The following is a 26,508-nucleotide window of genomic DNA, read 5'->3' as shown; positions in this document are numbered from 1 at the left end:
CTGGGCTACTGTGTACATGTCTATCCCTGTAATAAACTCATTACTACAGAAATTGTCCAGCGTTCTTTCTCCCTCCTTCTCTCTCTCTTAATTCAATTACATTTCAAGGAGCTTTACTGGCATAGGGATACCTGCATTTACATTGTGAAATTCACATTAGAACAATACAAGATAATGCAAAAATAAATATGTACAACAGTTGTAAGTACTCAAATGAGCATGTCCCTGTCTCTCTCTCTCTCTCTCTCTCTCTCTCTCTCTCTCCCTCTCTCTCCGTCTCATCGGTCTGCTTGTCTTTCTCCCTCTCCCAGGAGAGTACATAAAAACATGGCGCCCAAGGTTCTTCCTCCTAAAAAGCGATGGTACCTTCATCGGTTACAAGGAGCGACCGCAGGGTGTAGACCAGTTAGTGACCCCCCTAAACAACTTCTCTGTTGCCCGTAAGAGCGATATTCTCGAGTCTAGGTCAATACTCTAGTTCTCTTAAAGGAGGCACATTTCATGTCCATTGTCTTTAGATCTATACTGTTGGTCTCTGAAAGATTCTATCTACATATAATATGTTAGTTCTCTCATGCTCTTCATCTACTCACGCTGCCCTCCTCCTCCTCCCAACCTCTAGAATGTCAGGTAATGAAGACAGAGCGACCGAAGGCCAACTCCTTCATGATTCGCTGTCTCCAGTGGACCACGGTCATAGAAAGGACCTTCTACGTGGACACACCTGAGGACAGGTAAAATTAATCCACTGAGGACACTTAAGGTCCTTGCATACCTCAGGACAGGTAAAATCAATCCACTGAAGACACTTAAGGTCCTTACACACCTGAGTACAGGTCAAATTTATCGACTGAGGACTGGTACAATTAATCCACTGAGGACAGGTAAAGTTAATCTAATGAGAGCAGTTAAATTAATCTAATGAGAACAGGTAAAGTTAATCCACTGAGAACTGCTAAAATAAATCTACTGAGGACAAGTATACTAAAGTCAATCCACTCCTGGGGACAGGTAAAGTTAATCTACTAAGAACATATAAGGTCCTTACCCACCTGAGTACAGATTTGGTTAATCCACTAAGGACAGGTAAGGTTAATACACTGAGGACAGGTAAAGTTAATCTACTGAGGACAGGTAAAGTTAATCCATTGAGGACAGGTAAAGTTAATCTATTGAGGACAGGTAAAGTTAATCTATTGAGGACAGGTAAAGTTGATCTATTGAGGACAGGTAAAGTTGATCTATTGAGGACAGGTAAAGTTAATCCATTGAGGACAGGTAAAGTTAATCTATTGAGGACAGGTAAAGTTGATCTATTGAGGACAGGTAAAGTTAATCCATTGAGGACTTCTCAGGACAGGACAGCTCTTCTCTCGACAGCTGAGCCCAGAGCCTTGTCTGTGTGTGGTCAGGGAGGACTGGCTGGGCTCCATCCAGGGAGTGGCGGCCAAACTGCAGAGGTCAGAGGAGCAGGAGGAGGCAGAGGAGGACCGGAGCGAGCCTCACCACAACCAGCCCAGAGACAAAGTGGTACGATCCGTTCTGGTTCTATGGAAGAAATTAATGATTATATTCTAAGGTAAACCATGATTATTATTAGGCCTATATATCTAATGGTAGAAAGCATCTAAAAACGTCTCTGGACTCTTATCTAGGACTTGGCACAGCGCCAGGGAGTCTGGGGTCAGAGCTGAGTTAAGAAGCCAACACAACACCGGAGGCTAAGGGGTCAATGTGTGTTGACCTCAGCCTGGGGTTAAGATTAGTGTTGCCGGCCACTCGTTGAAAGGAACGTGTGATTGATCGGCCATGGGTGGCCGTTGGCGGACACCTCACAAGAAACAGCTTTGTACGTGAGGATAAAAAAGAGGCCGGGATCTGTTGACCGGCAGTGCTTTGCAAACTACTCGGCTTTGTTGTTGTCTTTTTAACGATAAAGTCCTTTTGTCATACTTGCTCCGGACCCCTCGATTTCTTTTGCTCTCTTAGTTAGTTGAAGTGATAGAACTCGGTTATTTTCTACCACAGTTCTAGCGCTCTAAAACCTACAGAATACAACATTATTATTAACCATAGACATTTTCTTCTACTACTTAAAAAGCATCTGTGCGCACGCACGTGTGTTTGCATAAATATCTACATGGATGCATTGTTGTGTGTGTGTGTGTGTTTGTGTGCGTGTGTGTATGTGTGTGTTGACCAGTCCATGCTGGACTTTGAGTACCTGCGTCTACTAGGGAGGGGGTCGTTCGGGAAGGTGATCCTGGTGAAGGAGACGTCCACGGGGAGGTACTACGCCATGAAGATCCTCCGCAAGGAGGTCATCGTCACCAAGGTAACCTGGCCCCCTGACTGTGTGAGTGTGTGTGTGTGTGTGCAAGTGCGTGTGGGTTTGTGTGTGGGTGTATGTGGGTGTGTGCGTGTATTGGGGGGGTGTTGTCTTACTTATACTGACTAATATTTATTGACTTGAGGACACATTTTGTGACAACAAAACCAGTGAATGTGTTGTTGATTGTTGTTTGTTTACGTTGTTGTCAGGATGAAGTGGCTCACACACTGACGGAGAACAGAGTGCTGCAGACGTCCCGACACCCCTTCCTCACCGTGAGGATCGATTATATAGATATATTTATTTAAAAAAGAATTATATATATATATATATTTTGTGTTAAATATATATACACATAACTACACAACAGACAGTGATATGGAGTAGATGAAATGTGTTTCTGGATGTTAGGTGTTGAGGTACTCCTTCCAGACCCACGACAGGCTGTGTTTCGTCATGGAGTACGCCAGCGGAGGAGAGGTTAGCACTGCTGCATTCCTTAACCATGAGTTCATAGCTGTGCTTGTCCTTAGAATGCTTTCAGCTGTAAGCAGTAGCTTCTTTCCCCCAACTGATCTGCTTGCTTTGGCCCGTCTCCATGGCAACTCATCCCGAGGCAGAAAAGGCTACAACTTTCTTTTGTATTTTGGAAAAGAAGTAGCCTACATTTTTATAAAAATAGTCTGTCTGTCTCCTTTCGCTTTCGCCTTTTCTGTATCTCTGTCTGTCTCCCCCCCTCCCCCCCTCATTCCTCACTCCCTCCCAGCTTTTTTTCCATCTCTCGAGGGAGCGTGTGTTCTCGGAGGACAGAGCTCGTTTCTACGGAGCAGAGATCGTCTCCGCTCTCGACTACCTGCACTCTGTCAAAAATGTTGTCTACAGAGACCTAAAGGTCTGTCTGTCTATCTGTCTGTCTGACTGAACTCAAGGTCTGGCATTCCGGTCTACCTGTCTGTCTCTCCCTCTCTGGCTCTCATTTTCCCTCTTGATCTGTCTGCCTGTGTGTGTGTGTGTCTTCATGCTCCAGTCAGAGCAGTGAATTGTGTATATCTTGCAGCTGGAGAACCTGATGCTGGATAGAGAAGGCCATGTTAAGATCACTGACTTCGGCCTCTGTAAGGAGGGCGTCACAGACGACGTCCCCATGACTACCTTCTGCGGAACCCCCGAATACCTAGCGCCAGAGGTAAGACCACACCCCCTAGAGTAAGACTCCGCCCCCTAGAGTAAGACCATGCCCCCTAAAGTAAGCCCACCAACCCTAGAGTAAGACCATACCCCTTAGAGTAAGACCACACCCACTAGACCCCCCTAAGACCATGCGGAGGCCTGTTTCTTTAGACTACACCCCAGGTACTGCCCCACCCACCCGAGGTGGGGCCACGCCCCTAAAGTAAGATGTGTGTGTGTGTGTGTGTGTGTGTGTGTGTGTGTGTGTGTGTGTGTGTGTGTGTGTGTGTGTGTGTGTATGTGTGTGTCTCCAGGTGTTGGAGGACAGTGACTACGGCCGGGCGGTGGACTGGTGGGGTCTGGGCGTGGTGATGTATGAGATGATGTGCGGCCGGCTGCCGTTCTACAGCCACGACCACGAGGCGCTGTTCTCCCTCATCCTGACCGAGGAGATCCGCCTCCCCTCCTCGCTGAGCCAGGCCGCCCGCCGCCTCCTGGCCGGCCTGCTGAGGAAGGACCCCAAGGCCCGGTAGGAGGGCCAGGTCCTAGCCAAATATGCAAAATATTGTTTATTGATTTTGCCTTCAATTACAAGCTTACATTGTTTGATTTGAGGCCCACAGGAAAAAATACAACCCTTCTACAGTTGTGCTCTGTGAAAGCAGTCCGGTTGCAGTTTTTGTGTGCGCTGCGCTACAAAAGAAGACGTGGGGAAATTTGTGCTCCGTGGGCTTCGGGCTTGAAGCCGTCAACACCGTGTTGAGCTTTGTCGATGTTTTAGGGCTGCAACGTTGATAAGTTAATCAATTATCACAGCTCCTTGTCAGATAGAGCAAGCAAATGTAATCACTGTGGACTAAGGGATGGGTAATGGTTGGGATTGACGTTAACTAGTATTTTGGACATTTTTGGACCTAAATGATTGGTCAAATAAATGATCATTAGTAAGAATTGGAAATTGCGATAACAATAATTGGTTGCTTGATGGTGAAACTTGACCTAACTTTGGACCTGTTCTGAGCCCAGGCTGGGCGGTGGTCCCGGGGACGCCAAGGAGGTCATGAAGCACCAGTTCTTCACGGGGGTCCGGTGGGAGGAGGTTCTTCTCAAGAAGGTATGGAGAGAGCATCCATCACAGCTCATCAGGAATGTCAGGGGAGGAAAAGGTGTTGTTCGCTAGCACATCACAGCTCATTTGCATAACCCCTCCCTCTTCCACCAGCTGACTCCGCCCTTCAAGCCCCAGGTGACCTCAGAGATGGACACACGCTATTTTGACATGGAGTTTACCGGTCAGGCCATAACCATCACCCCACCCGGACACGGTACATAAACACCCTCCCCTACTCTCCCTCTCTCCTTCTCTTCCTCTCTCCTTCTCTGTCTCTCTTCCTCCATCTCTCTTGACGTTCTCGCTCTCTCTCTTTTGAAAAGTTGAACATCTTGAGTCCACGTCGTCGTGGGGACACACCACATCCGCCCACTTCCTCTCTCTTAAGGGCCTGATAACCCCATTGTGCTGATTACCTACAGCTCCCCCAATTGGTTGGTGCATAACACCAGTGCTGTTATATACACTGTCTATCTCCAGGAAGGGTTGAGTGTGGTTTTCCGTTGTCCTTTCTTCCCATTGCGGGGCGGCATGTGGCTCAGGAAGTAGAGGGGGTTGGCCGATAACAGGAAAGGTGCTAGTTCGTGCCGAGGCGTCCCTGAGCGTGACACCCCACCCTAACTGCTCCCGATGAGCTTGCTGTCGCCTTGCATGGCTGACACCGCCGTCGGTCTGAGAATGTATGCATGAATGAGTGAATGTTGGCAATGTTGGCAAGGGCAATATTGTAAAGCGCTTTGAGTAGCCACTGGTTAGGAAAGCGCTATATAAATGCAGTCCATTTACCATTTACCTGTAGCTAACTGACACAGATGGTCAACGGTGTCACTATGAAGTACTGAGTGTTGTCCTGTTGTGGTTCTCTGCTGCCGTCCACCAGACCGAGTGCTGGAGACGTTGGATGGCGATGACGGGCCCAGCTTCCCCCACTTCTCCTACACGGCCAGTGGGACGTCCTAGCGCTACAGGCTCCCGTTACGTATGTGATGACATCACGTGCCTGCGAGGTGATGACATCACATATCTGTGCCAAGGCTTGATGTTGTTGTCATCGTAGTGTGGTCCTACTGTACGTGTGGCGCGGCCGACTTAAGTTTAGGCAGTCCAGTTTGATATTGGTAATAAAATGTTTTTCATACTCAAATCAAGGTGGTTTCATGATTAAACAACGTTTTGAATCATCAGGTTAAAAATTGGTGTTCCTATTTGAAGCCCTTCGCACACATGGACTGCTATTAATGATTTTATCCTGACTGAATTCAGGAACTCAGGTACAGGTTAATCGTATATGTATAAATATAAAGTTGTCGTAGGGTTCCGTAGTCAGGCAGTCAAGGTTGAGCAGGCCATGAAGTTGCAATTTATGGTTTATTTTAAAAGCTTTAGCATATCTCCCATACATTGTACATGAAGACCAACATAATAGCAATACAAACATGACTTTGATACAAGCCTGTAACACTGGGCATAGCTACCCAAAACACTGTCCTCTAGCCTTATCCTACCTCTTTGACCAACCCTGACATAAGCCAGGCTTGAATAGTCCATCCATTACCCACCCATACGCCACAACAAAACACATTACAGTCATCACAATCACATACTTTAAAATGCAGCTGTTCTAAATAACACATCATTTAAAGATAATATAACTCGCTACATATCAAAGTCTGCAATGACCTACATATCACAGCCATAATTCAGGGAGGAAATACCACTTTGACTTCATGGCCTAAGGCTGTGATCCTGTGATATAAATACTGTACCTCTAATGCAGACTTGCCCTTTAAAGCGGGGGGGACTGTGGTGAGTGTAAAATAATGTTGACAGTTGTGACGTTACTGATTACTGCTAGTGTTTGGGTATGAATAACGAAATCCAGATGAACCGAAATGATCATGGCTGCCAATACTATAGTCACGGTGTTCCCACTTGAACTGTATATTGTGCTCCAAATACTAATGAAAAATGTTAGTCTAACAATCTTTGACGTGTGATTTTTGCAGTGAAGGACAGTTAGAACATGCTAGCTGACCAGGGAGTAAATAGTGAACACCGAATACAGCTACATGCACAACGTGCAATGTTTAAAATGCCGTAGCACTTCCTCAAAAGGGCTGTCAGCCCACCTAAGTGAGTGATGATCGTGTAGCGCATTCACACACTTCCTATTTATTAGTGGTCAACCCCAACAGAGGAAAGAAACACTTACACAAACACTTAAAGATACACAGTGTAGAAGTTGTTTAAGTGCAGAATGTTAGGGTTTGCTTTGTTGGTTGTCATGGTTAGATCCTGTTGATCCACTTTACAGGCACTCTGGAGAAGAATAAGATGTGATTGGTTGAGGGGTTCTGGGGACGGATGTCCTGCATGCTCTTTTTGATAATGCGGGCGTCGGCAGCCAGAAGGTTGAACTTGAGTGACATCAGAGCAGCAACGTGACTGCTGCTGCAGAGAGAAGAATGTAACGATAGATCTTTAGACATACTAGCTATTACATTTAAGAAGTTAAATAGTAATAATTACAGCGATAAAACCGGGGTGGATTAACATCCGCTGCATGGCAGCTGCATGTATTTCCTCATATTCTTGCCTCGGAATAATGTGCCGAAACTTGAGCTAAGAGACACACCTTGTATCTCTCGCTCTCTTTCTCTCACGCTCTCTCGCGTTCTCTTTCTCTCTCTCTCGCTCTCTATTCATCTGTTTTTGTCTCTCTATCACACCTCACTCCCCTTTTCAACTCACCTTGTTACCATAACAACAAGAGTCAATTTGGTCATGCAAGTCCCCCAAAGAATGTGGGAAACGGAAACGTCTCAGTTGCCAACCACCTACTAATGAGTTATGTATGCATCTGCTCTATTTCTAAAGAGCAGTCGAGCATGTCAAAGCATGTACCAGACACAGTTAGTAGGCTGAAGTTCACATAGAGGGCCCTATCTTGCATCCAGCGCAATTTATGTCGTTATCCGGCGCATGTGTCGTTGCTAGTTTGCAACTGGCGCAGAGCGTCCTTTTCCCTCCTGCGCCACGCGTCGGTAAACTAGGGAATGATCTTGCGCCCCAAGGGGCGGTTCGGCGAAAGGAGGAGGCGTGTTCTGGCGCAAACGTTCCCTGGTGCTATTTTGCAGTTTCAGAAACCACTTGCGCCACAAACCAGGAAATAGTTTTTAAGTCATTGGGCGTTGTTCCGATGCTATTTTAAGGGCGCATGCATAATGTTGCTTGTGCACCTCGCGCATACACTTTGCTTCTCTCATCTACCTAGCAGCACATTCTTGGTAAATTATTTGAGAAAGAACAGCTGATACAGCGGTAATAAGTTGTACTTTTAAATCAATGCATCTGCAAACACCGTACAGCAAACACATATTTTCTTGACACAGACATCGTGTACATGGCCATAACTTTTAGGATTGATGAGGATTTGATCGTGAGAAAACGAAAAAGATTGTTTTACCGCGAGTGAGTGTTAAAAAGAATGAATGAATGCGGGCGCGCGTGTGTGTATGTGTAAAAGAATTAATGAATGCGGGCGCGCGTGTGTGCGTCCACCTGTTTAAACACACGCAAACTAAACACTTAACGCATAATACAGTCCATGGCAATGTATATTAACGGGAGGACACATGCATATTAGGAACACAAGTCGATAACGATAATGCATACAATACTGATAAGAAACAATGTTTATAATGTATTGCGTATATCATTAAATAGAACCACAGTTACCGCATATCATATGTGTGAAAAAAGTTTTCTTTTAAGTTTTCTTTGCCGAAATTTATTTGAGGACTCAGTAATTCTGAAGTTGTGGAAGAAAACCTTATCCCATGTGTGAATTAGGCCAAATTATTTGGCCATAAACTGAGCCATTTGAAGTTTGAAATTCATGGCTCTTAAAGGGGATGGGAGCTGGCACTCTCATTGGTTTATTGCACGTTACGCCCAAACCACACCTACAGGTAATTAGGCTACTTCAGACCAACCCTTTTTAGATTTGCGCCGGGTGCAAGAGGCATTTTTGCGCCGGTAAAATAGCGACATCGCCATAGAACCGCACACAAAGCTACTTGCTCTTGGTGCTTCTCACTTGCGTTTCAGACCATTAAAATAGGGGCCATCGTTTTTACCATAGAGGCATTAGGTGTGAGGGTTGGGGATTGGTGTCAGTGTATAGGTCAGGCGTTACTTGAGGTCAGAGGTTATCTGAGCTAAGGGCAGAGAGTTCCCAGGTTCAGAGGTTAGAGGTTACCTGAGGTCAGGGTAATGCATCGCCATGGTAGCCACCTCCAGCTGCAGACTCTCTCTTTCCTGGAGGCGGACCACCTCTGCAATTCTGGAGAGGAGTGGGAGGAGCTCCGCCCTGGGGGAGCCCTAAGACACACAGCACTACTGTAGCATTCATGTAGCACTATACTGGTGTTGTTCCACTATACTATACTGGCCCAACTCGGCACTGTTCAACCCGGCGTGGCAGCCCAGCGCGGCTGGGATTTGCATTTCCATTACCACAAGCTTCCTGCTTGAAGGTGTGTCTTGAGTTGATGAAACAATACTCACGCTTTATGTTTGGGTTGTTTCAGACGGACGGAGACACACATCCGCCATCAGCCATGTTGAATTCAGTTTTACGTTCAATTCACCTTTTTGCTTCATAGTCTCAAAGGCTCAGAGAGCCAATTGATTTGAGATTATTACTGTTTACACATTCAACAACGATGTTCACACGTATTTCCGCGACAATGTCCTTCATATTAGCAAAATAACGCATTGAATATCGATGTGATTAGTGCTCTTCGATATTGAAATATTGTCCAATGTCCAAAAAACTCAAATGGGTGAGGTATGGTTTGGCCCGGCCAAAAGTGCTTAGAAAAAACGCCATACTGCAGTCCTAGTCGTAGTATTACTATGACTACGAGTGCAGGAGTAAGCCGATCATAAGTACTTATGGCTGTGTGTGCATGCCTGTGTGTGTGTGTGGGCGTGCGTGTCTCACCTCCTCGGTGAAGAAGTCATGTATCTTGTCGCCATGGTCACAGAGCAACTTCGCCGCCTCCTCCTGCTCCTCCCTGCTCCTCATCATCACCTTCCCCTTCATCAGCCTCTTCACGTACTCCACCAGCACCTCCTCGTGGAGCTTTCCGAGGAAGACCTACAAACGAGGAGACGCACCCAAACACACCTTAGACATAGATTATTCCCAGACAGGGAGCCAGGTAAACAGGAAGTCAAACCCTCTGAGAGAAAGACAGACAGACAAGAGAGACGGGCGGATGCCTGTCTTACCACCAGGCAGGCCGGCTTCATGTCAGTGTGGAGGCGCAGCTGTCTGTCCAGAGCTTCCAGCAGTCCGTCCAGAACACAACCCGCACTGGCCAGCCAGGAACCGGACCATAGGAGTCTGTACTGGGGCTGAGAGACAGAGAGTCAGACAGAATCTTAGTCAGACGGACGGTTGGTCAGACAGAAGGTTAGTCGGTTGGACAGGAAGTCAGACCGCTGAATAGATAGATAGACGAGTAACCTGGGCCAGGTGAAGAGAGAGAGAGGAAGGTGGGTGGGTAATTCTTATCTCTAGGTGTATTGGTCATGTGAAGGTTAAGAGAGGTAGATAGGTGTGTACTCCTTATCTCTAGGTGTAGGGGCCAGGTGAAGGGAAAGAGAGCTGGATAGGTGTGTAACCTTTGTCTCCAGGTGTATGGGGCCGGTGAGGACGCTGTACCCCCAGTCCTCCAGGGCCCTCACGCTGCTCTGCAGCCCTGCCCCCTGGTCACCTGACAGAGCGTTGTCCTCCTTCTCCAGGAAGCTCCTATCAAGTGACAAACATCGCGTCACAACTTCCTTCCAGCCTGGTAGAGGAGGATTAAGAGGAGCAGGGGGGGGGGGGGGGGGGGGGGGGGAGGGGGGAGGAGTAACGAGGAGTAAAGATGTAAAGATGAGAAAGAGTAAGGGATGGAGCAGGTGAAGATGTGACAATGAGGAGAGGAAGATAGTTAAGAAGAGGAGTTAAGAAGAGGTAGGATGAGGAGGGGGGAGAATTTGGGAGTGTGGGGATAAAGAGGAGGAGGAGAGAGCAGTTGTACCTTGTACATACTCCTTCAGGTCAGTTGTACATGACCTGAAGGAGTATGGAGGAGGAGGAGGAGGAGGGAGAAGGAGGTGGAAGAGCAGGGAGGAGACAGGAGGAAGTGTAGGTAAAAGAAGTAGGTGGAGCAGCTAGGAGTTGTACCTGAACTTGAGGAGTAAGGATGAGGTATAGGGAGGAGGAGTAATGGGGAGGAGGAGCAGGGAGGAGGGAGGAGGAGCAGGGAGTAATGAGGAGTTGTAACTGAGCTGAAGGTAAGAATGAGGAGCTGGGAGTAGGGAGTTCTTGGACCTGAACTGTTGGATACAGCCCAGGTTGGCCTTCACAACTGCAGGGCCGTTGTCATGGTTACGCCTGGTGAAGTCCTCTAAAGCCTTCCTGTAGCTGAATACAAAGTAGAAGAGTTAGATCCGACCATGCATTGTGATTGGTCGAGTTCGTAGCAAAACGATTTACAAACATGTAATTAAGCTGTGTGCGTGTCACTCCGCTATGTGTACATTGTGGCGCGTACCGGCAGCTGGTATAGTGTAGTATATAGTATAGGTATAGTATAGTCAAGTATACGGTGGATATAGTGTAGTACATCATGTAGCACAGGTACGATACCTGGTGAAGAAGGGCTGCAGCTGGGCTGTGATTCGCTGGGCTTTACCCGGGTCACTGAGAACCAACCGAGCCTCACACACAACACTCTCCACTATCTAGAGAGAGAAAGATAGAGAGAGAGAGAGAGAGAGAGAGAGAGAGAGAGAGAGAGAGAGAGAGAGAGAGAGAGAGAGAGAGAGAGAGAGACATTCAACACATGCTACTAGAGAAAGATGGACAGATAAAGAGGGGGAAAGAGGGATTGCTTCTGCATCCTACATTTTTTCCATGCCATTCCATGCTCAAGCTGTTTTGAATTTTTGAACACACACACACACACACACACACACACACACACACACACACACACACACACACACACACACAGCTCCCTAGTATTCGGTGGTACCTGTAGCGTGTCCACAGCTAGAGGGCTGAACCAGTAGAGGTCCATCTTCTCAGGTCCTCTCTGCCAGCTCTTCTGCTCACTGGCCAGGGCAGAACCAAGCCATGCCCCCACCTGAACCTGGGAGCCACACACTTACTGTTAGCTTAGCATGCTAGCAGGCTGCAGAGGGGGACGCCTGGAAATGTGGGAGTGCCATTGCAGCAACAACATTTGCTTAGCATGTAAGTAGGCTAAGCTAATGTTGACTCTAATCAATGTGAGTCGTGTAGCTAGCTCTGCTGCTCAGTCAGGTTATTAAGCAGATGGATTCATCCACACTAAACACAACCCAACTTACAGTTGATTCGGATAAAGGTAATTAAGGAGCAGGTAAGGCTTCTTGCTCAAGGATGCCTACAGGTAGACACTGGGAATTGAACCCAGTACCCAGCACCTACTGTAATTACTATTTTGTGGGAAAGTAAATTAATTAAACAAGAAAATACTGTTATTATTATTTTTAAAAAAAAGGTGTTTATAAAGCCTGTGGCAGTCACATGGCATTGTGCAAGTTTCCAAAGGGAACTTCTCATATTGATCGTTAAAAACCACCCACGCTAAAGAGAACTTCCCAAATTGACCGTTACAATACCCTTGCTTCTATACTAGAGTGTTCACCTTTTTATGGGTGAGGTACTGTTCCTCCAACTGGTTCAGCTCCTTCTGAGGGACCAGAGCTCCCAGTTCAGCGTGGGTGAAGGCAGACTGCAGCTCCTCGTGCTTCAAGATCGCCCTGGACCAAGTAGAAGGAGCACGACGGGGTTCACACGCACACTAGCACAACCATCTTGTGGTTATGGCAATCATTCCATTCATCAGCTGTCAGTTAAGTGATCTGTTGTATTCCCAGAGTGTAATGCAGTAATGACACTGAGAAAATGTATCAATATACTTTGTTGTCATGACAACACCTTAAACATAAAAACATCAGTGTATTCATTCTGCACATGAACCAAAAGATAAGAGATTCCCTTCATATCCATTTTAAACATGAAACAGCTGGTTGACCAAATGCATAACAAAAGGCATGTCCGGTGTTCACACACTGCTCTCCCAGACGGCTAACTGTTCAACGCACTTCAGGACGGACAACGAGGAATAAAGTTGACTTATTCAGTTTGTGTTTGTGTCAGACAGTAAACTTTGATCCAACCAGCATTGATCAAAGTACAAATTGACAGTCTAGATAGCAGCAAACAAACAAAAACTGAGGATCTCAACCCTGTTATAGACAGCAGTATTAGATCAGCAAAATAAAGGAACTAGAGCTGGAGTGGGGGAACAGACAGTAATATCAACAAACAGAGGGGTCGAGAGCTGGGGAGAGGCTATAAGAGATCAGCAATGTAAGGAATGTTGTACTGCAAGCCAATGTAGAGGCCAACCAATGAGAAATTTGCTTTCTGTTTGAAGGGCCCTTCACCGCAGTGCAGCTGACTAAACTGCAGGCCAGAAAGGGAAAATTGTATGTTTCCGGTAAACAAGGCGCAGCAGCCATCAAGATGGCAGAGCACAAAAGCATAAACAACTTCCTCATGAGAATAGAAAGAGAGGAATGGCTTGATTTTTTAAGATAGTTCTAAACTGGACCTTACGTTTCATCACCTCACTCAGAGACAATTTATTGAGTCGTAAGGAAACTAACGTGTGCATATCAATGAACTAACATGGGGCGTTTTAGAGGTCTCCACAGGTCTGCACATGTCACCTTTCTGCTGCATAAGTAAAAAGTGACTAAACTAGAAAGTTTGTCAAGAATAAAATGCGCCTAAACACACCCATTCTCTATGCATCATTCCGTTCTGGCTCACTATAACTCCCCTCCCCCACTGTGGGGAAACGTTAGGACCATCTATCGGCATAGCTCAAGTTACTATTCACACAGCACAGCACAGCTCAAGCATAGCGGGGACTTTAGGGCCGGGACTGGACCCCAGCCCGCGGGACTCACTTGGGGTAGTGGTCATTGACCCAGAAGAGCAGGTAGCTGCAGTCGTCCAGCCCCAACGGGGCGCGGGCCAGCGCGGTCAGCCGGCTGGCGAAGCCGCGGTGGTACAGGCTGGCGTAGAGCTCGGGGATGCCCAGCTCCTCCGGGTAGCAGAGGGACCCTTTCCGGACAACCACCAGCAGGTCCTCCTGCAGCCTCTTCCCCAGGCTACACAGCTCCTTCTTGGCCACGCTGGAAAGGGTGGTGGCCTCGACGCCGTCCGGCGGCGCAGCGCTGTTCAGCCTAGACTCCACCATGGCGGCCAGCAGCTCCCTGTGAGTTTTAAGGCACTCCACCGGGCGCCAGACAGGAAGATTCACCCCACCTCCTCCTCCTCCTCCTCCACCGCCGCCTACTCCCACATTGCTACCGCCGCCACGCTCCTCTTTCTTCTGTTTCACCTCCCAGCATTTGTCTTGTGCCTCCTGTTGGAGGATGACGCTCACTGCACTCTGCAGGAGGCGCAGGTCATCCTGGGAGGAGGAGGAGGAGGAGGAGGAGGAGGAGGAGGAGGAGATGGAGGAGGAGGAGTTGGAGCTAGGGGGGGTGAAGGTGCTGTGGACGACCATCCACACACGAAACATCAGAGCCTCAAGGTCCTGCTGTAGAACATCTTCATCGTCTTCCCCGTTCTCTTCCTCCCCACCACCACCACCATCAGCCCCTCCATGAGAGCCTGGGGCCTGCTGCAGGGACCCGGGGTCTGGTTCTTCCGACACCCGACTGAGGAGCTGGTCCTCGCGGTTGATCAGCAATCGGCTCGCCTCCGCAAGGGAATTCTGATCCAACAGCTCCCCGAAGCTCAAAGGCGTCTCTGAAGCGCTTACTAACAGGTCAGCGCCTTCAGCACCAAGAAAGATCCACACACATACAGAACCACCGTTAGGTGTGATGATTTAGAGTTTGGATTAACCGACATTTAATGCAGAGCTATTTATTTGTAGCATTATTTTGGTTTATATTAATATGATTATTATTATTATTATTTGTATTGTTGATAATTGTACCATTGATAAAATGTTTAGTTAGAGATAATGAAAAAATAATTGATCCTAACTGAGACTATCAGCCTCAGGAAATTGTATCTCGTGTCACTGAAATGAGAATTGCCTTTCTAAAATTGGCGCTGAGGGTGGTTATGGTTGGGTTGTAGCCTATCATGGGATAAGTAGCAAACTTAAAGGGGCATGATTGTTTGGAGTCATAGGCCTTTGAAAATGATGAAAGTGATCATTTATTAGTTTATCTTACCTGGTAGAGAGTCGCCCTGCTCTGTGCTGCGTTTTGGTTTGAATTTCGGACGCGCCAACTGCGCTAACTGCGGGAGCTTCAGTTTGATGCGGTATTTCTTGTGGGGGGCTTTAGGCTTGTCCATCCTCACCGCAGATGTCTAGTGAAAACCAGTGAAGAAAGTAGAACTATTTAACTACTTTTACTCAGTCATTTTCCACTTCTTCATTTGGGTATCTTCTTACGAGCGGATGGTTATAATTGATGACCAAAGCAAGTATAGCAGACAGCTCTTCAGGCCGATACAAAAGCCTGAATTTACAAAGCAAATATTTAACTGCTGATGTCGCAGTTATATCACCCTTTAAATAATGTCTAATAGTGCTATTCATTTATCTTAATTGCTCATTTATATAAGATACACACTTGAGTTGATTCGTTTTTATTTTGATCATGCTGACATAGGGAAACATGAGATCCCCACTGGATTATTAATCCTTTAGCCAGACCATTAGGCTAGTTAGTTTAGGCCTAAGGATATAATCTGTCCATACAAAATATCAGGTCATAAAAGATAAGTGCGCTTACTGTTTACCCTACATATAGGCCTATCCAGTCATTTGTAGCTTATTTGTATTTTATACAAAATGGGCTAAATTCAAGCTTCTGTTTTATTTTTGCATAGGTTTTCAACGAATTTGACTCAGGTGCGTATTTAATTTGAATTAAGGGTGGGGACCACACGATCCATCCTATGGGCCTATGGGACCATGATCTATCCCATTACATAACATGTATAAGGCACACGCTTTTGTCAAAAGGGTGTGAAGGTATATGAAACTAAACGATGAAGATGTACCCCAAAAATGACTCATTTAAGTGAACCACCAATTCATAAAACAAGCAAGCAAGCACCTACCTGTAAGTCCTCCGATATATAAACAGGAGATCGAGACACCAATATCTCTATCTTTTTGATGTTTTCATTGAATGCGTACCTGAAGACAACCCATGCCTATAATGAAGCGCACAGTTGACCAATCTAAAGGCGACATCCTACAAGGTTCTCTCTTTTACTTACTTTCGCATTCGGTCTGCCGGTTATTTCCAGGTCTTGGGGTGACGAGCTGCCGTCCCCGTGTAACGTTACAGGGAGGAGCGCCACAACCAGCCTGCCTGCTCATCAACCGCGGCACGTGCTCCCTGGCAATCGACCAAGTAGTGTTCCCCCTTCACCCTTCACTCAAGTATTTTTTTTGCATTTGTATGCTATATGATAGAGTGAGATTGACAGATAGCCTACATTAACGTAACGCTACATCTCCTAAACAATGAGCACCAGCTGTAAGCGGAGCTCCGGTCGTCCCGGTCTGACGTCACACCGGTCTGTGAGGGAACACAGTATTTGATCGGATTACATCTGTAGAAATAACAAAGTGCTATTCAACCCATTCACATAGTAACATAACACAAGCGCGTAGGAGGGTTCGAATGGGGGGGGGGTGGGGTGGGGTGGGGGGGGGGGGGGGGGGTCTGAACCCCTCCAATGGGATTTGGACCCTCCCCCAAAAGGGACTAAATCGACAGTTTGGGGGGGGGGGGGGGGGGGGGGGAGCCGTCTTGAATCTTCTCGCCAAGTCGGCTTTCCACGAATTCCTTTATTGTAAGCTTATTTAATTTCGGTAGGCCTACTGTAGGCTATGCTATTTATGTAGCCCATAAACAAACGAAATAGATTGAGTTTAAGTCACATGATGTTTGTCATTTCGCGTGCCCATGTTTCGATGGCTTTCATATGAGAAAAGGTAGACTCACAAGTATAGGTTGAGCCAAACATTGTCAGAATAAGTGATGCCAATTTCCTGATTGCGGGGTACTGATACTGGCTAGCATCACTGGCTACACACCCAAACCTGATTTGCAGGCAAATCATCATTAACCCTCCTATAATGTTAGGGGTTAATTTGACCCGAATTAATGTTAACAGCCTCTAAAACATGGTTAACATACGTTTTTCAGCTAGATTTTTAATGATTTTTACTATGGGGTAAACATGGCAAACATGAAATTAACAAAAAGTCCTGTACACATTTTGTACATTGTTATTATCAAAATCGCTGAATTTGCCTTTTTCCTGAGGGGAAATACGCGAGCTGAGTCCGGCTGAGGCAGCGAGCAGTGCTGCCACACCGAGAATTGCGCGATCCCTCACAAACTGGGTAGAGCTCATGTGCCCCGGCGACCCGACCCCAGATTAGCGGAAGGATGAGGATGAGGATGAGGATAAGGATTAATTAATAATGTTCACACAGAGATGAGCATCCTTGAATATTTTAAGAGGATCGGACATCTGACCAGCAGGTCATAGGCAGAGAAAGGAGAAAGGAGGAAAAGGTTGTATTTGTATTCAAGTCCCCTTGCCAAAGTTCTAGAACAGTCTTTAGTAACAGCAGGATTCTGGTACTGGTAGAAGGCGATCGCTAAATTTCAAATTACGTAAAATGTGTCAAGCATACAAAGTGGCCGTAACAACGCACACACGTCAGGCAAAGTGTATTAAAACACAATTTTATGTATTTTATTATATATTATAGCCCGTCTCTCTATCTGTACACCCCTCTTTATAATATTCCCTCCCCAGTCTGAGTATCTTCCATCTTCTATCACTGCACAGACCCTCTCAGAACCCCACTAATTAGTACATATAGTTCCCAAAAGTCCCAAAAATAAGCATTAAAGTGATTTATTTAAAATAAATCAATACATAAATTGTGACCCGGCCCGGGCCAAATAAGGAGATGCAGAGCACCTGAGGAACAGGGGGAGAAGCAGGGCTTAAATAGCCTGCTTCTCCACTCCTTCAGGGCTCTCTTAGCCATGGGGCTCCTGTACGGAGAGACCGGTCCTCGTGGGTGACGGGATTCCACCCACGGGGGATAGGACCGTCGATTCCTCCCAGGTTTTTCGTTCTTTTGTGTTTTCAGAGACTTTGTGTTATGTTGGGAGTAAAACATGCCTTTTTGGCTTTTCCCCACAAAATTGTGTCCTGTTTGGGAGGAGGTGGTTCGCTCACCGTGCCGGGTTACCACAAAATATAAATAAAAAATTCAGGAGAGCATGCCCCCAAACCCCCCTAGATTTGATGTGTCACCCCCAGATTCAAAATCACTCCTATGCTGCCGCAGTAACATATAACGGTGGTGCCAAGGAGTCAACGTGTGTACGTGGTCAGTTCTGGGCTCATCAGGGCCTACCATATGAAACACATTTGACAGTGATATGACACGTATTATTAGTCCACACACACTCACAAAACGCACACAGGCATCCACGGACAAACAGGCACACACACAAGTATTATTTGTTCTAAATGGTACGTTTATTAGAAATAAGTGCAATGTAATGTTAGCACTGAGTTACTGATGCTCCAACAATAAGGGTTGTCACAATCCCATGGTCCTGCCTACATATAGGCTGAACTCGACTTTACTGTTACAAATAAACAAATGGTGAGCGATAATGCATGATAATGCATAATAATTAATGCACGATCAATATGCAATAGGATTGTTATTACGTTCCGCATGCAGCTGCAGATATCAGGGAACATTCAGCATTGTGTTTAAGGTTTGGGCTGCATGGGCCGACCCCGTTCAGAACAATAAGTGTAGACAGAGGGTCTGTTTAACATTCTCAGAGGAAGGGCACCAGCCTGAGAACCAGAAGCAAAGAGTATTGTGTGGTTCAGACGTCCCTGGGAAGCAGAACACGTCCAGTAAGCCAATAAAGTCATCGGTTCAGGTCATAGGCGTTGACAGTTCTCTACTGGCATGACTCCCTCATGACCTCTGACATCTGAGATATGAGATATGTAATATTTAAAATATGTGTTGAAATAGAGCTATTAGTTGCCTTCTGTGGAATAATGAATCAATAATAAATCAAATCATATATATGGTAGCAAGTACTACCTAGTCTTACCTTCACTTGGAATCTAACGGAAACCCGCTATTCTGCCCCAACAGCAGTACAAGGAAAATATAACTTTATGAAGAAACGTTATCTCCATTTGAGGCCACAATACAACTCAATCTTAACTCACCAATGAGACATAAAGGATAGATAAAGCTACTTTATCCTATGTTTTGTGCCTCAAATGGACATAACGTTCCTTAAGTTGGATTTCCTTTTACTGCTTGAAAGGATAAAATAACTTTATCCTTGGACACTAAATGACCAAGGATAAAGTTAGTGTCCAAGGTAATTTAGTGTCCTTGGATACTAAATGACCGAGGATAAAGTAAAGATAAAGAATACATTTAAAGAAATCTACATGAAGGTTGTTTCGGAACAGGGAAAGCACAACCACCGGAAGGTCTTTGCCATGTCTAAAATATTTTATGTTTTAAATAAAAAAATATTTGTTTATCTAGAAATATCAGTAAGGGAGGTAGTGGTGTTGTAGAAGCATGGCAGCTGCAGTCTTGAATCATGTACGACACACTGAACCACCTCTACAGTCAGAGAGGATTGTTCACTCACCCTGAGCTGAACACCCACTCTGGAACTATGGAGTTGGTTTTTGGATTTGAGGATGGTACCTATATTCCCTGCAGTGTTCACATATTCCCTGTAGTGTTGTGCATGTTGTCGTGGTAATTTCCATATGTGATCTTTTGTCGAGGACAGATGAGACTTCTACAAAAACATACACTTTCCATACAAAGGTGTACCCTAGCCAGAGAACTAATTCCCTAACACACTTTGGATATCCCAGGAAGTCATTCAAGGTCATTCATGCCCTTGTTGTTTTCTATATGGATATTAGGGTATAGGTTAGCTGAGTGAACATATGTGAAGCATTCTGAGTCTCTAATCATACACACAGCTCCGGTCGAGGCCAGGACCATATTGAACTTTGCCTTGTGTGCCTCATGACCTTACAGACAAAGTCTTTCAGGATAGGTGACTATCTTTAATGTGTTTAACTTCCTCATTGCAATGGCGCCCCCAGACATTTTTCATAGCGGTGGTAAGTAAGTAAAACTATGGTAAGGAATCACCTATTGATATACTTTGATTTACTATACTTATACTTTGATTTGATGATTTACTTTTACAGTTGATGTGAGTTATTACCTGATGTGCATAGACTCATTTAAATCCATTTAAATGATTGATTGTAGGGAACGTTACATTTTCTTTGGCTGGCTGGCTATGAATGAGTTAATTTTGTCCAACAAGGAATCCACACCCTAGGAAAAGATTAACATTATTGTTAATAAATGGGTTCCGACCCGCTACATCCGGGGGAAGGACACGATAAGGCCATCAGTTAGCTTGTTTCCCCGCCTTTCCAAGTCTGAGTAGAGGTTGATTGATCGCCTGGCGGGCTGGGCGTTGTGATACGATGGAGGTGGTGGAGCATTCGCACACGGTCTGGTGCAGTCCGTATCTGCATCTATATCTTGGATGACTCTGAGATTAAACATGTGAGAGCCCTCTCTCACATTTAATCTCTCTACCACAAATGTGGGAGAGAGGCAAATTTCGTTTTCTTTTCGTATAGAACAACCTTTACTCCTACTCATTTAACTTTATCAAACAATTACCTCCCATTTCTGGAAACCAGTTTTAAGCTTTAATGACTAAAATAAACAATATATGAATTTTTAATCGCAATTTTTATGGATCAAGCCTCCTTTTGAATTTGAATATATATTTTTTTGATATTTAGGTTGTTTAGAAGCTATAATATAATGAACCTTGTGTGCCTCATGACCTTACAGACAAAGTCTTTCAGGATAGGTGACTATCTTTAATGTGTTTAACTTCCTCATTGCAGTGGCGCCCCCAGACATTTTTCGTAGCGGTGGTAAGTAAGTAAAACTATGGTAAGGAATCACCTATTGATATACTTTGATTTACTATACTTATACTTTGATTTGATGATTTACCTTTACAGTTGATGTGAGTTATTACCTGATGTGCATAGACTCATTTAAATTCATTTAAATGATTGATTGTAGGGAACGTTACATTTTCTTTGGCTGGCTGGCTATGAATGAGTTAATTTTGTCCAACAAGGAATCCACACCCTAGGAAAGGATTAACATTATTGATTTAAATGAATAATATATAATGTTAAATATAAGATAGAAGAAAATTAAGCCTCAGCAGCAGAGGTGAGGGAGGCGTCCAGCCATTGTATGAGGGTGGCCGCCACTGCTGCATTGGTCTGATATTGAGTATGGTTGATGGAATCAACAAAACTATAGGAAATCCGCAACCAAAGGCTTGAATCTTTCCTCTAGTTGTATAATAACTAATAATTTCAAATGTAATATTTCATATTTATAAATAGTAAAAGATCTAAGTGAAAATTTATAAAGGACAATACTTTTAAACTTACAAAAAATCACACATTAACCATTCATCATGTAGATTCCTTGCCAGTTTGGGGTTACGGAATACATTCATGATTCAGAAAAGCACCAAAGGAAGAAAAACATTTTATTAAATGGTTAAACGTCATGTCATTTCTTTCGCCACTAGGTGGCGGCAATGTTTCGTCTGTGGTTTTGAGCCAAACTGTAAGACAACTGTCTGTTTTTTTTTAGTATGGCAGCTCTCTCTCTCTCTCTCTCTCTCTCTCTCTCTCTCTCTCTCTCCTCATACCTCATCCTAAATATAATACAGTTAACACTATAGACATCAACATATATTTAATACAGGCGAACACAATGTACCTCACCCTATCTATTTACTCAGATTTCCTGGCTGGGATTAATACAATACATCCCTTATACTGCAGACCACACCCTAATATATATATTACCGTATCACCCAACATCAACACATACCCACACACTCTTTGCAATCCGGACATAGTGTGGGCATGTCAATGCAGATCATGTGTACACAAACCCACCTCCCCCTCCTCCTCCTCGTCCTCCACCACCTCCTCTACCTCCCTACCTCCACCTTTTTGTGGGAGGAGCCAATGTCAAAATAGGCAGCATATTACAAACACACACACACACACACACACACACACACACACACACACACACACACACACACACACCTCTTGTTATGTCTGACTTTTGTGAACATGTTCTTCATATTTCTGCTGCACCACATCAAACCAACCACTCCCAAACCAAACCCTGCTTGCTTCACCCACAGGCTCCACCCTCCTCAGGAACTACTCCGAGAGGGAGAAATTGTGACAACAATTATAAAAAATATATTCTAATAATTGCAGTCCTTTTTATTTGTTGGATTACAAATCGAAGTTCACACATCATTAAAATGCCAAATTAAATCATTAAATAAAATTTGATTTGATGATTTCAATAACATTAATGGTTTTAAATAAATTGAGGGGAGGGTGTTACATGACGGTGCGTTGTTGTGTGTCTCGTTATACCGCAATGGAGACGGATGACAAAAGATTTCTTCACGGATCCGCTGATTATACTGGTGGTGAGGTCAACACCACCCTGTTCCTAGTGCCTGTCAATCACGCCGTGACGTCCTATATCCCTGGCGTTTCCGGTGTGGGAGGCGGGAGCTACTCACAGGCCAACCCTCTCATTCCAGAGCCAGGGAGAGACAGGCGTGTCAGGTTAGTTGGAGCTAGTGCTAATTACTATTCCTTCAGTGATTGGTATTTCAAAGTAAAAGTTCAGTTCAGGTTTTCTCCCTTATCTTTTTTGTAGAAGCAGTGGAAGCAGATTTGTTTCAACAATGAAACATTTGTAGATATAACCATTATTTAATATTCATTCTAATCTAGTTTGGAGGGCTACTCAAGGTTGTTGTTTTTGGTCTCAAACTGAATCTTTGAAAAAAGTGTAGATATCATTGTTGTCTAATATTATGGATGCTGCTTTTTATAACATATCAAGCTGGGACGTTTATCCAAAGTGAATTTCAATAAGCGCATTCAACTATGAAGGTACAACCCAGAAATGCAAGAATCCTGGGAGTTAATAACGAAGTTATATATTAATTTTTCCTGGGCCAAGATGGAAGATTGCATGTCCCAACAGATGGGTTTTCGGTATATGACGTAAAATGTGTGTGAGGTTTCTGTTTTCCTGATGTCAGTGGGGATCCCGTCCCACCATCGTGGAGCAAGGATAGCAAACAATCGAGAGGCTTTAACCTAATGAATATCGCTTCGGTGATAAAGTAATGAAATAATATCTCCCCAAACGTTTCAAACGTTTAATAAAATCACATAGGTTGGATAACATTTTACTGATCTGGTTTATGTATCAGTTATATATTATAAATCAAAACAAAAAGTATATAATGTGAATCTTGTTATAAGTGCTGTACACCCCATATATGACAAGGAGTATCATGTATCTTCAGAGCTAAAAAATTATATATATATATGAGCATTAACTTTTTAAAATGTAGATAGATGGCAAGATTTTAGATAGCAAACTAACATTATTTTATATTGCTTCCCTGACAACTAGGTAAATACTTTGGACTTTTACTTTTGGAAATGAGACCGGAAGTCATCCTTTACTGCAGACGCTTGCGGTATTGGGAGCTCGCTTGGGAGAACCTCAGCCATATTCCGCTGCTTGCCGAGCAACACCGGCAACCGATGTGGAAGCCATCAAAAAGGGCCACATTTCCAGGAATACATGACCGTTCAGATTTAGTGTGGATGTACTCCTCCGATTCCACGAGGTGACGACACGTTGTGGAAATGCTCCCGAGCTGATCAGAGGAGGAACGGACGGTCGCCGAGCAGCCCAGTAGAGACTCGACGGCGGACTCGCCTGACATCCCGTATTCCCTAAACGGAAAGTACAGATTTACCGGGATTAAAGCAAATGTTAGATTCCTAAAGCCTCGAGGCTGGATAACTCCGAACGGCGGCTACACAGGGACCCGACTACTAGGCGGATTCAGAGGCGCTGGGATTATGATTTAAGGTGAACACCAGCTAGCCGTGCTGCTAGCCATTATAGCAAGTTGGGAGTCGGATCCCGAGCCGACCTCCACAACTAGTTGAGGCAGCGTTCAGGGAAAAAAGGGGCTGGGTTCTTGACATTCTCCGGTCCCTGAGTCGGGAAGGGGTTTCGCTGCGAGAAGAAGGGAGTGGTTGTCAGCCGAGACAAGTGAAAAATTGCCCGAAAATGTCAGCCAAGGTGCGCCTGAAGAAGCTGGAGCAGCTGCTCCTGGACGGACCTCGGCACAACGGGACGTGTCTGAGCGTGGAGACCCTCCTGGATGTCCTCGTCTGCCTCTACAACGAGTGCTGCAACTCGCCCCTCAAGAGGGAGAAACACGTGACGGACTTTCTGGACTGGGGTAAGTTGTTGGCCTTAAATGGCTGATAAGCAGCCATGGCGTTAATACTCCCAAACCCCGGGATGGTGGAGTTATCCTGTGCCCAAAGCCTTGTGTCTACAGCCAGATACATAAGATGCTTGTGCGCACGGAAGCCGCAGCAAACACACAGATTAACCCCATGTCCACTAGTCTAGAGATTATACCTCTTGTAATACATATCTGCTATTCGGATCAGGCCGCTGTGGGCCATAAAAGTCGATGCCATCTTAATTGTGTCACGGCGTCCTACTTCCGGTTCCCGGATGACTACACTGCCCTGACCAACACAGCTCGGGAGGGAGGATGTGCTGTGGGAGTGTTGGCAGCTCATGTTTACTGGCTGATGGTCGATGTAGAATACTATGGTGGTCTAGAGAACATAATCTCTCTTTCTGGCAACCCAAATGGACATAGAAAAGAGAGGGACTGCACGCTTATTTACCTTTTGACCCAGCCCAGCTGGTCATTTTAAACTGGCTGGGTGATTCTGCAGTTAGACAGGTGAAACCACCAGGTTGGTTACAACAGTCAAACAGGTAGGGGCAGGTAGCTCTACTGTAGGACAGGTACGAGCACTGGGTATCTACAGCAGGTACGAGCACCAGGTGACCTCGGTAGGCCAGGCGAGACCACCAGGTCTGTGACTAGAGTTGTACAGGTGAGGTAAGGTTACTCTAATGTAGGACAGTTATGAGCACCAGTTAATTAGAAGGACAGGTAAGGGCACCAGTAAGCTACGAAAGGACAAGAATGAGCACCAGTTAACTACAGAAGGACACGTATGAGCACCAGTTAACTGCAGAAGGACATGTATGAGCACCATTTAACAACAGAAGGACAAGAATGAGCACCAGTTAACCTGAGTGGGACAGGTGGAACTACAGTAGGACAGGTGAGACACAGGTGACTCTACTCTAGCACAGGTAGAGTAACCTTGTTCACCTGGCCCATTACTGCTTGCTGGGTTGGCGAGGGACTGGTTAAACCCTCTTCTGACTAATTGTGTTGCATCCATATTCCAACTATAAACCATAAGATACATGTTTCCCCTGGATGGTGTGTGTCACGGCACCACTATCCTAATTCCTGGGGTGGGGGTAGGAGATGCTGGTTCAAAAATCCCGTCCATTTACTCAGTCCATTTATAGACGGAGTTATCAAGCTCAGCTCTGAAACCATCTGGGTGGCTCCACCACAGATTATGTAGGCTATGGTCAGATGAATATAGGCTTGCCTTAGTAGCCTAGCACAAAGAGATTATTAATCCACAGTGTATGACACAGCGTTGGCTTTGCTGGATCTAGGGGCTGAGAGCTACATGGCTAGGAGTGCCCTTTAGAATCTCGTTTTCTGCATTATGTTAATGCTACATAGTCACTCTGGATGTGTAGTCAAAATATTGAATGTTAATGTTACCATTGTCCCCTATGTGTTGTGTACTGTAAACCTAATGGTAACTTCCACTCACCCCCTTCGGAGCTGCCATTAAGGCTTTTGTTAAATCATTAAGCATGAATTTACAGCCAAAGTAACTTGCAGTGTTATTTTTTAGCTGCATTCCATTAATGAGCAGGTAGGGTTGAGCCATATTGCTCAAAGCATGCCTGCAGGTCGACTGAGGAGTACTGTTAATTAGCTTTATGGCATACCTCCATTATTGCACTAAAAATAAGAAATCTAGTCACGTCGAGTTTGACCGCAGGCCTAGTGTTTGGTAACAGTTGTACAATTAAAGCTTTGCAGCTGAGCACGATAGAAAACCCATGTGAAATAGTTAGTTTACATTTGGTGTTGTCTGTCAGATTGATTCATCATTGTTGCCATACGAAATCAAATTAGATATGGGAAGCGTTGCTACTTATAGACCCTGATAAACTACTGTTTCTCTATTTAAAACACTTATTAAAAGTTATTCTTCCTGGTTTGAGGATTACACACACAACAACCTTCAGATGTGGGAGTTCATTCAACCCAACCAAAGAGAGTTGTTGTCCTGCTCGCTCGACTAGAACATGGCGTTAACACTGGCCCGGTTGGGGGTTGGGTTCCCACTAGGACCGCCCAGAATGACAACACATGCACTCACATTATGTCACACACTTTGGAGGAAACACCCACCAATTGTGGCTTTTTTATTATTATGATGTAGCTTTTAAATATAATCTTTCATGAGAAGATTTTG

The 26,508-nt window shown here is 45.1% G+C and overlaps 3 protein-coding genes across 6 annotated transcripts in view; 2 read left to right on the top strand and 1 right to left on the bottom strand.

Moving 5' to 3' along the window:
- Positions 1 to 633: 633 nt before the first annotated feature.
- Positions 634 to 5,654, top strand: LOC307087582 (RAC-alpha serine/threonine-protein kinase-like; the record flags this gene model as incomplete). Its single annotated transcript, XM_079753197.1, has 11 exons — positions 634 to 734; positions 1,413 to 1,530; positions 2,204 to 2,335; positions 2,542 to 2,607; positions 2,744 to 2,812; positions 3,099 to 3,224; positions 3,390 to 3,518; positions 3,817 to 4,031; positions 4,529 to 4,616; positions 4,725 to 4,827; positions 5,494 to 5,654. The coding sequence occupies 11 exons, from the start codon at positions 634 to 636 to the stop codon at positions 5,571 to 5,573; spliced, it is 1,227 nt and encodes a 408-aa protein (XP_079609323.1). The 3' UTR covers positions 5,574 to 5,654.
- A 331-nt stretch (positions 5,655 to 5,985) lies between these two features.
- On the bottom strand, positions 5,986 to 16,273 carry tnfaip2a (tumor necrosis factor, alpha-induced protein 2a). Of its 3 annotated transcripts, none has more exons than XM_079753810.1 (12): positions 16,045 to 16,273; positions 14,985 to 15,123; positions 13,698 to 14,574; positions 12,365 to 12,479; positions 11,708 to 11,824; positions 11,320 to 11,414; positions 11,002 to 11,094; positions 10,308 to 10,434; positions 9,912 to 10,037; positions 9,622 to 9,777; positions 8,875 to 8,996; positions 5,986 to 7,064 (listed from the first exon to the last, which is right to left on the bottom strand). In XM_079753810.1, exons 2-12 carry the CDS (start codon positions 15,106 to 15,108, stop codon positions 6,902 to 6,904), a joined length of 2,115 nt encoding a protein of 704 aa, XP_079609936.1. In that variant the 5' UTR covers positions 15,109 to 15,123; positions 16,045 to 16,273; the 3' UTR covers positions 5,986 to 6,901. The 3 variants fall into 3 exon arrangements, with proteins under 3 accessions (XP_079609936.1, XP_079609935.1, XP_079609934.1); XM_079753809.1 differs by lacking the exon at positions 16,045 to 16,273 and adding an exon at positions 15,883 to 16,026; XM_079753808.1 differs by lacking the exon at positions 16,045 to 16,273 and adding an exon at positions 15,962 to 16,024.
- Positions 16,274 to 23,539: 7,266 nt separating this feature from the next.
- The window catches only part of cdc42bpb (CDC42 binding protein kinase beta (DMPK-like)), a 35,700-nt gene continuing 32,731 nt past the window's right edge, over positions 23,540 to 26,508 (top strand). For both annotated transcript variants that reach the window (XM_079753818.1, XM_079753817.1), the window contains exon 1: positions 23,540 to 24,305. In XM_079753818.1, coding sequence (XP_079609944.1) covers positions 24,131 to 24,305 — 175 coding nt within the window. In that variant the 5' untranslated portion in view covers positions 23,540 to 24,130. The remainder of the gene's footprint in view (positions 24,306 to 26,508) is intronic.

The sequence above is a fragment of the Pollachius pollachius genome, assembly GCF_949987615.1.
Source record: "Pollachius pollachius genome assembly, chromosome: 16".
Classification (NCBI taxonomy): domain Eukaryota; kingdom Metazoa; phylum Chordata; class Actinopteri; order Gadiformes; family Gadidae; genus Pollachius; species Pollachius pollachius.
Note: the sequence above shows the minus strand (reverse complement) of the source record. Positions and strands in the feature narration are given on the sequence as shown.

What these genes read in the sequence shown, in the direction of transcription:
- tnfaip2a (XM_079753808.1), bottom strand. Translation starts at nt 16,018, where the DNA reads ATGTCGCCTTTAGATTGGTCAACTGTGCGCTTCATTATAGGCATGGGT. An exon ending in GCAGGGCGACTCTCTACCAG is followed by an intron (nt 14,575 to 14,984) that starts GTAAGATAAACT and finishes TTGGTGCTGAAG; the next exon opens with GCGCTGACCTGTTAGTAAGC. An exon ending in CTGCAGCCCTTCTTCACCAG is followed by an intron (nt 11,095 to 11,319) that starts GTATCGTACCTG and finishes CTTTGTATTCAG; the next exon opens with CTACAGGAAGGCTTTAGAGG.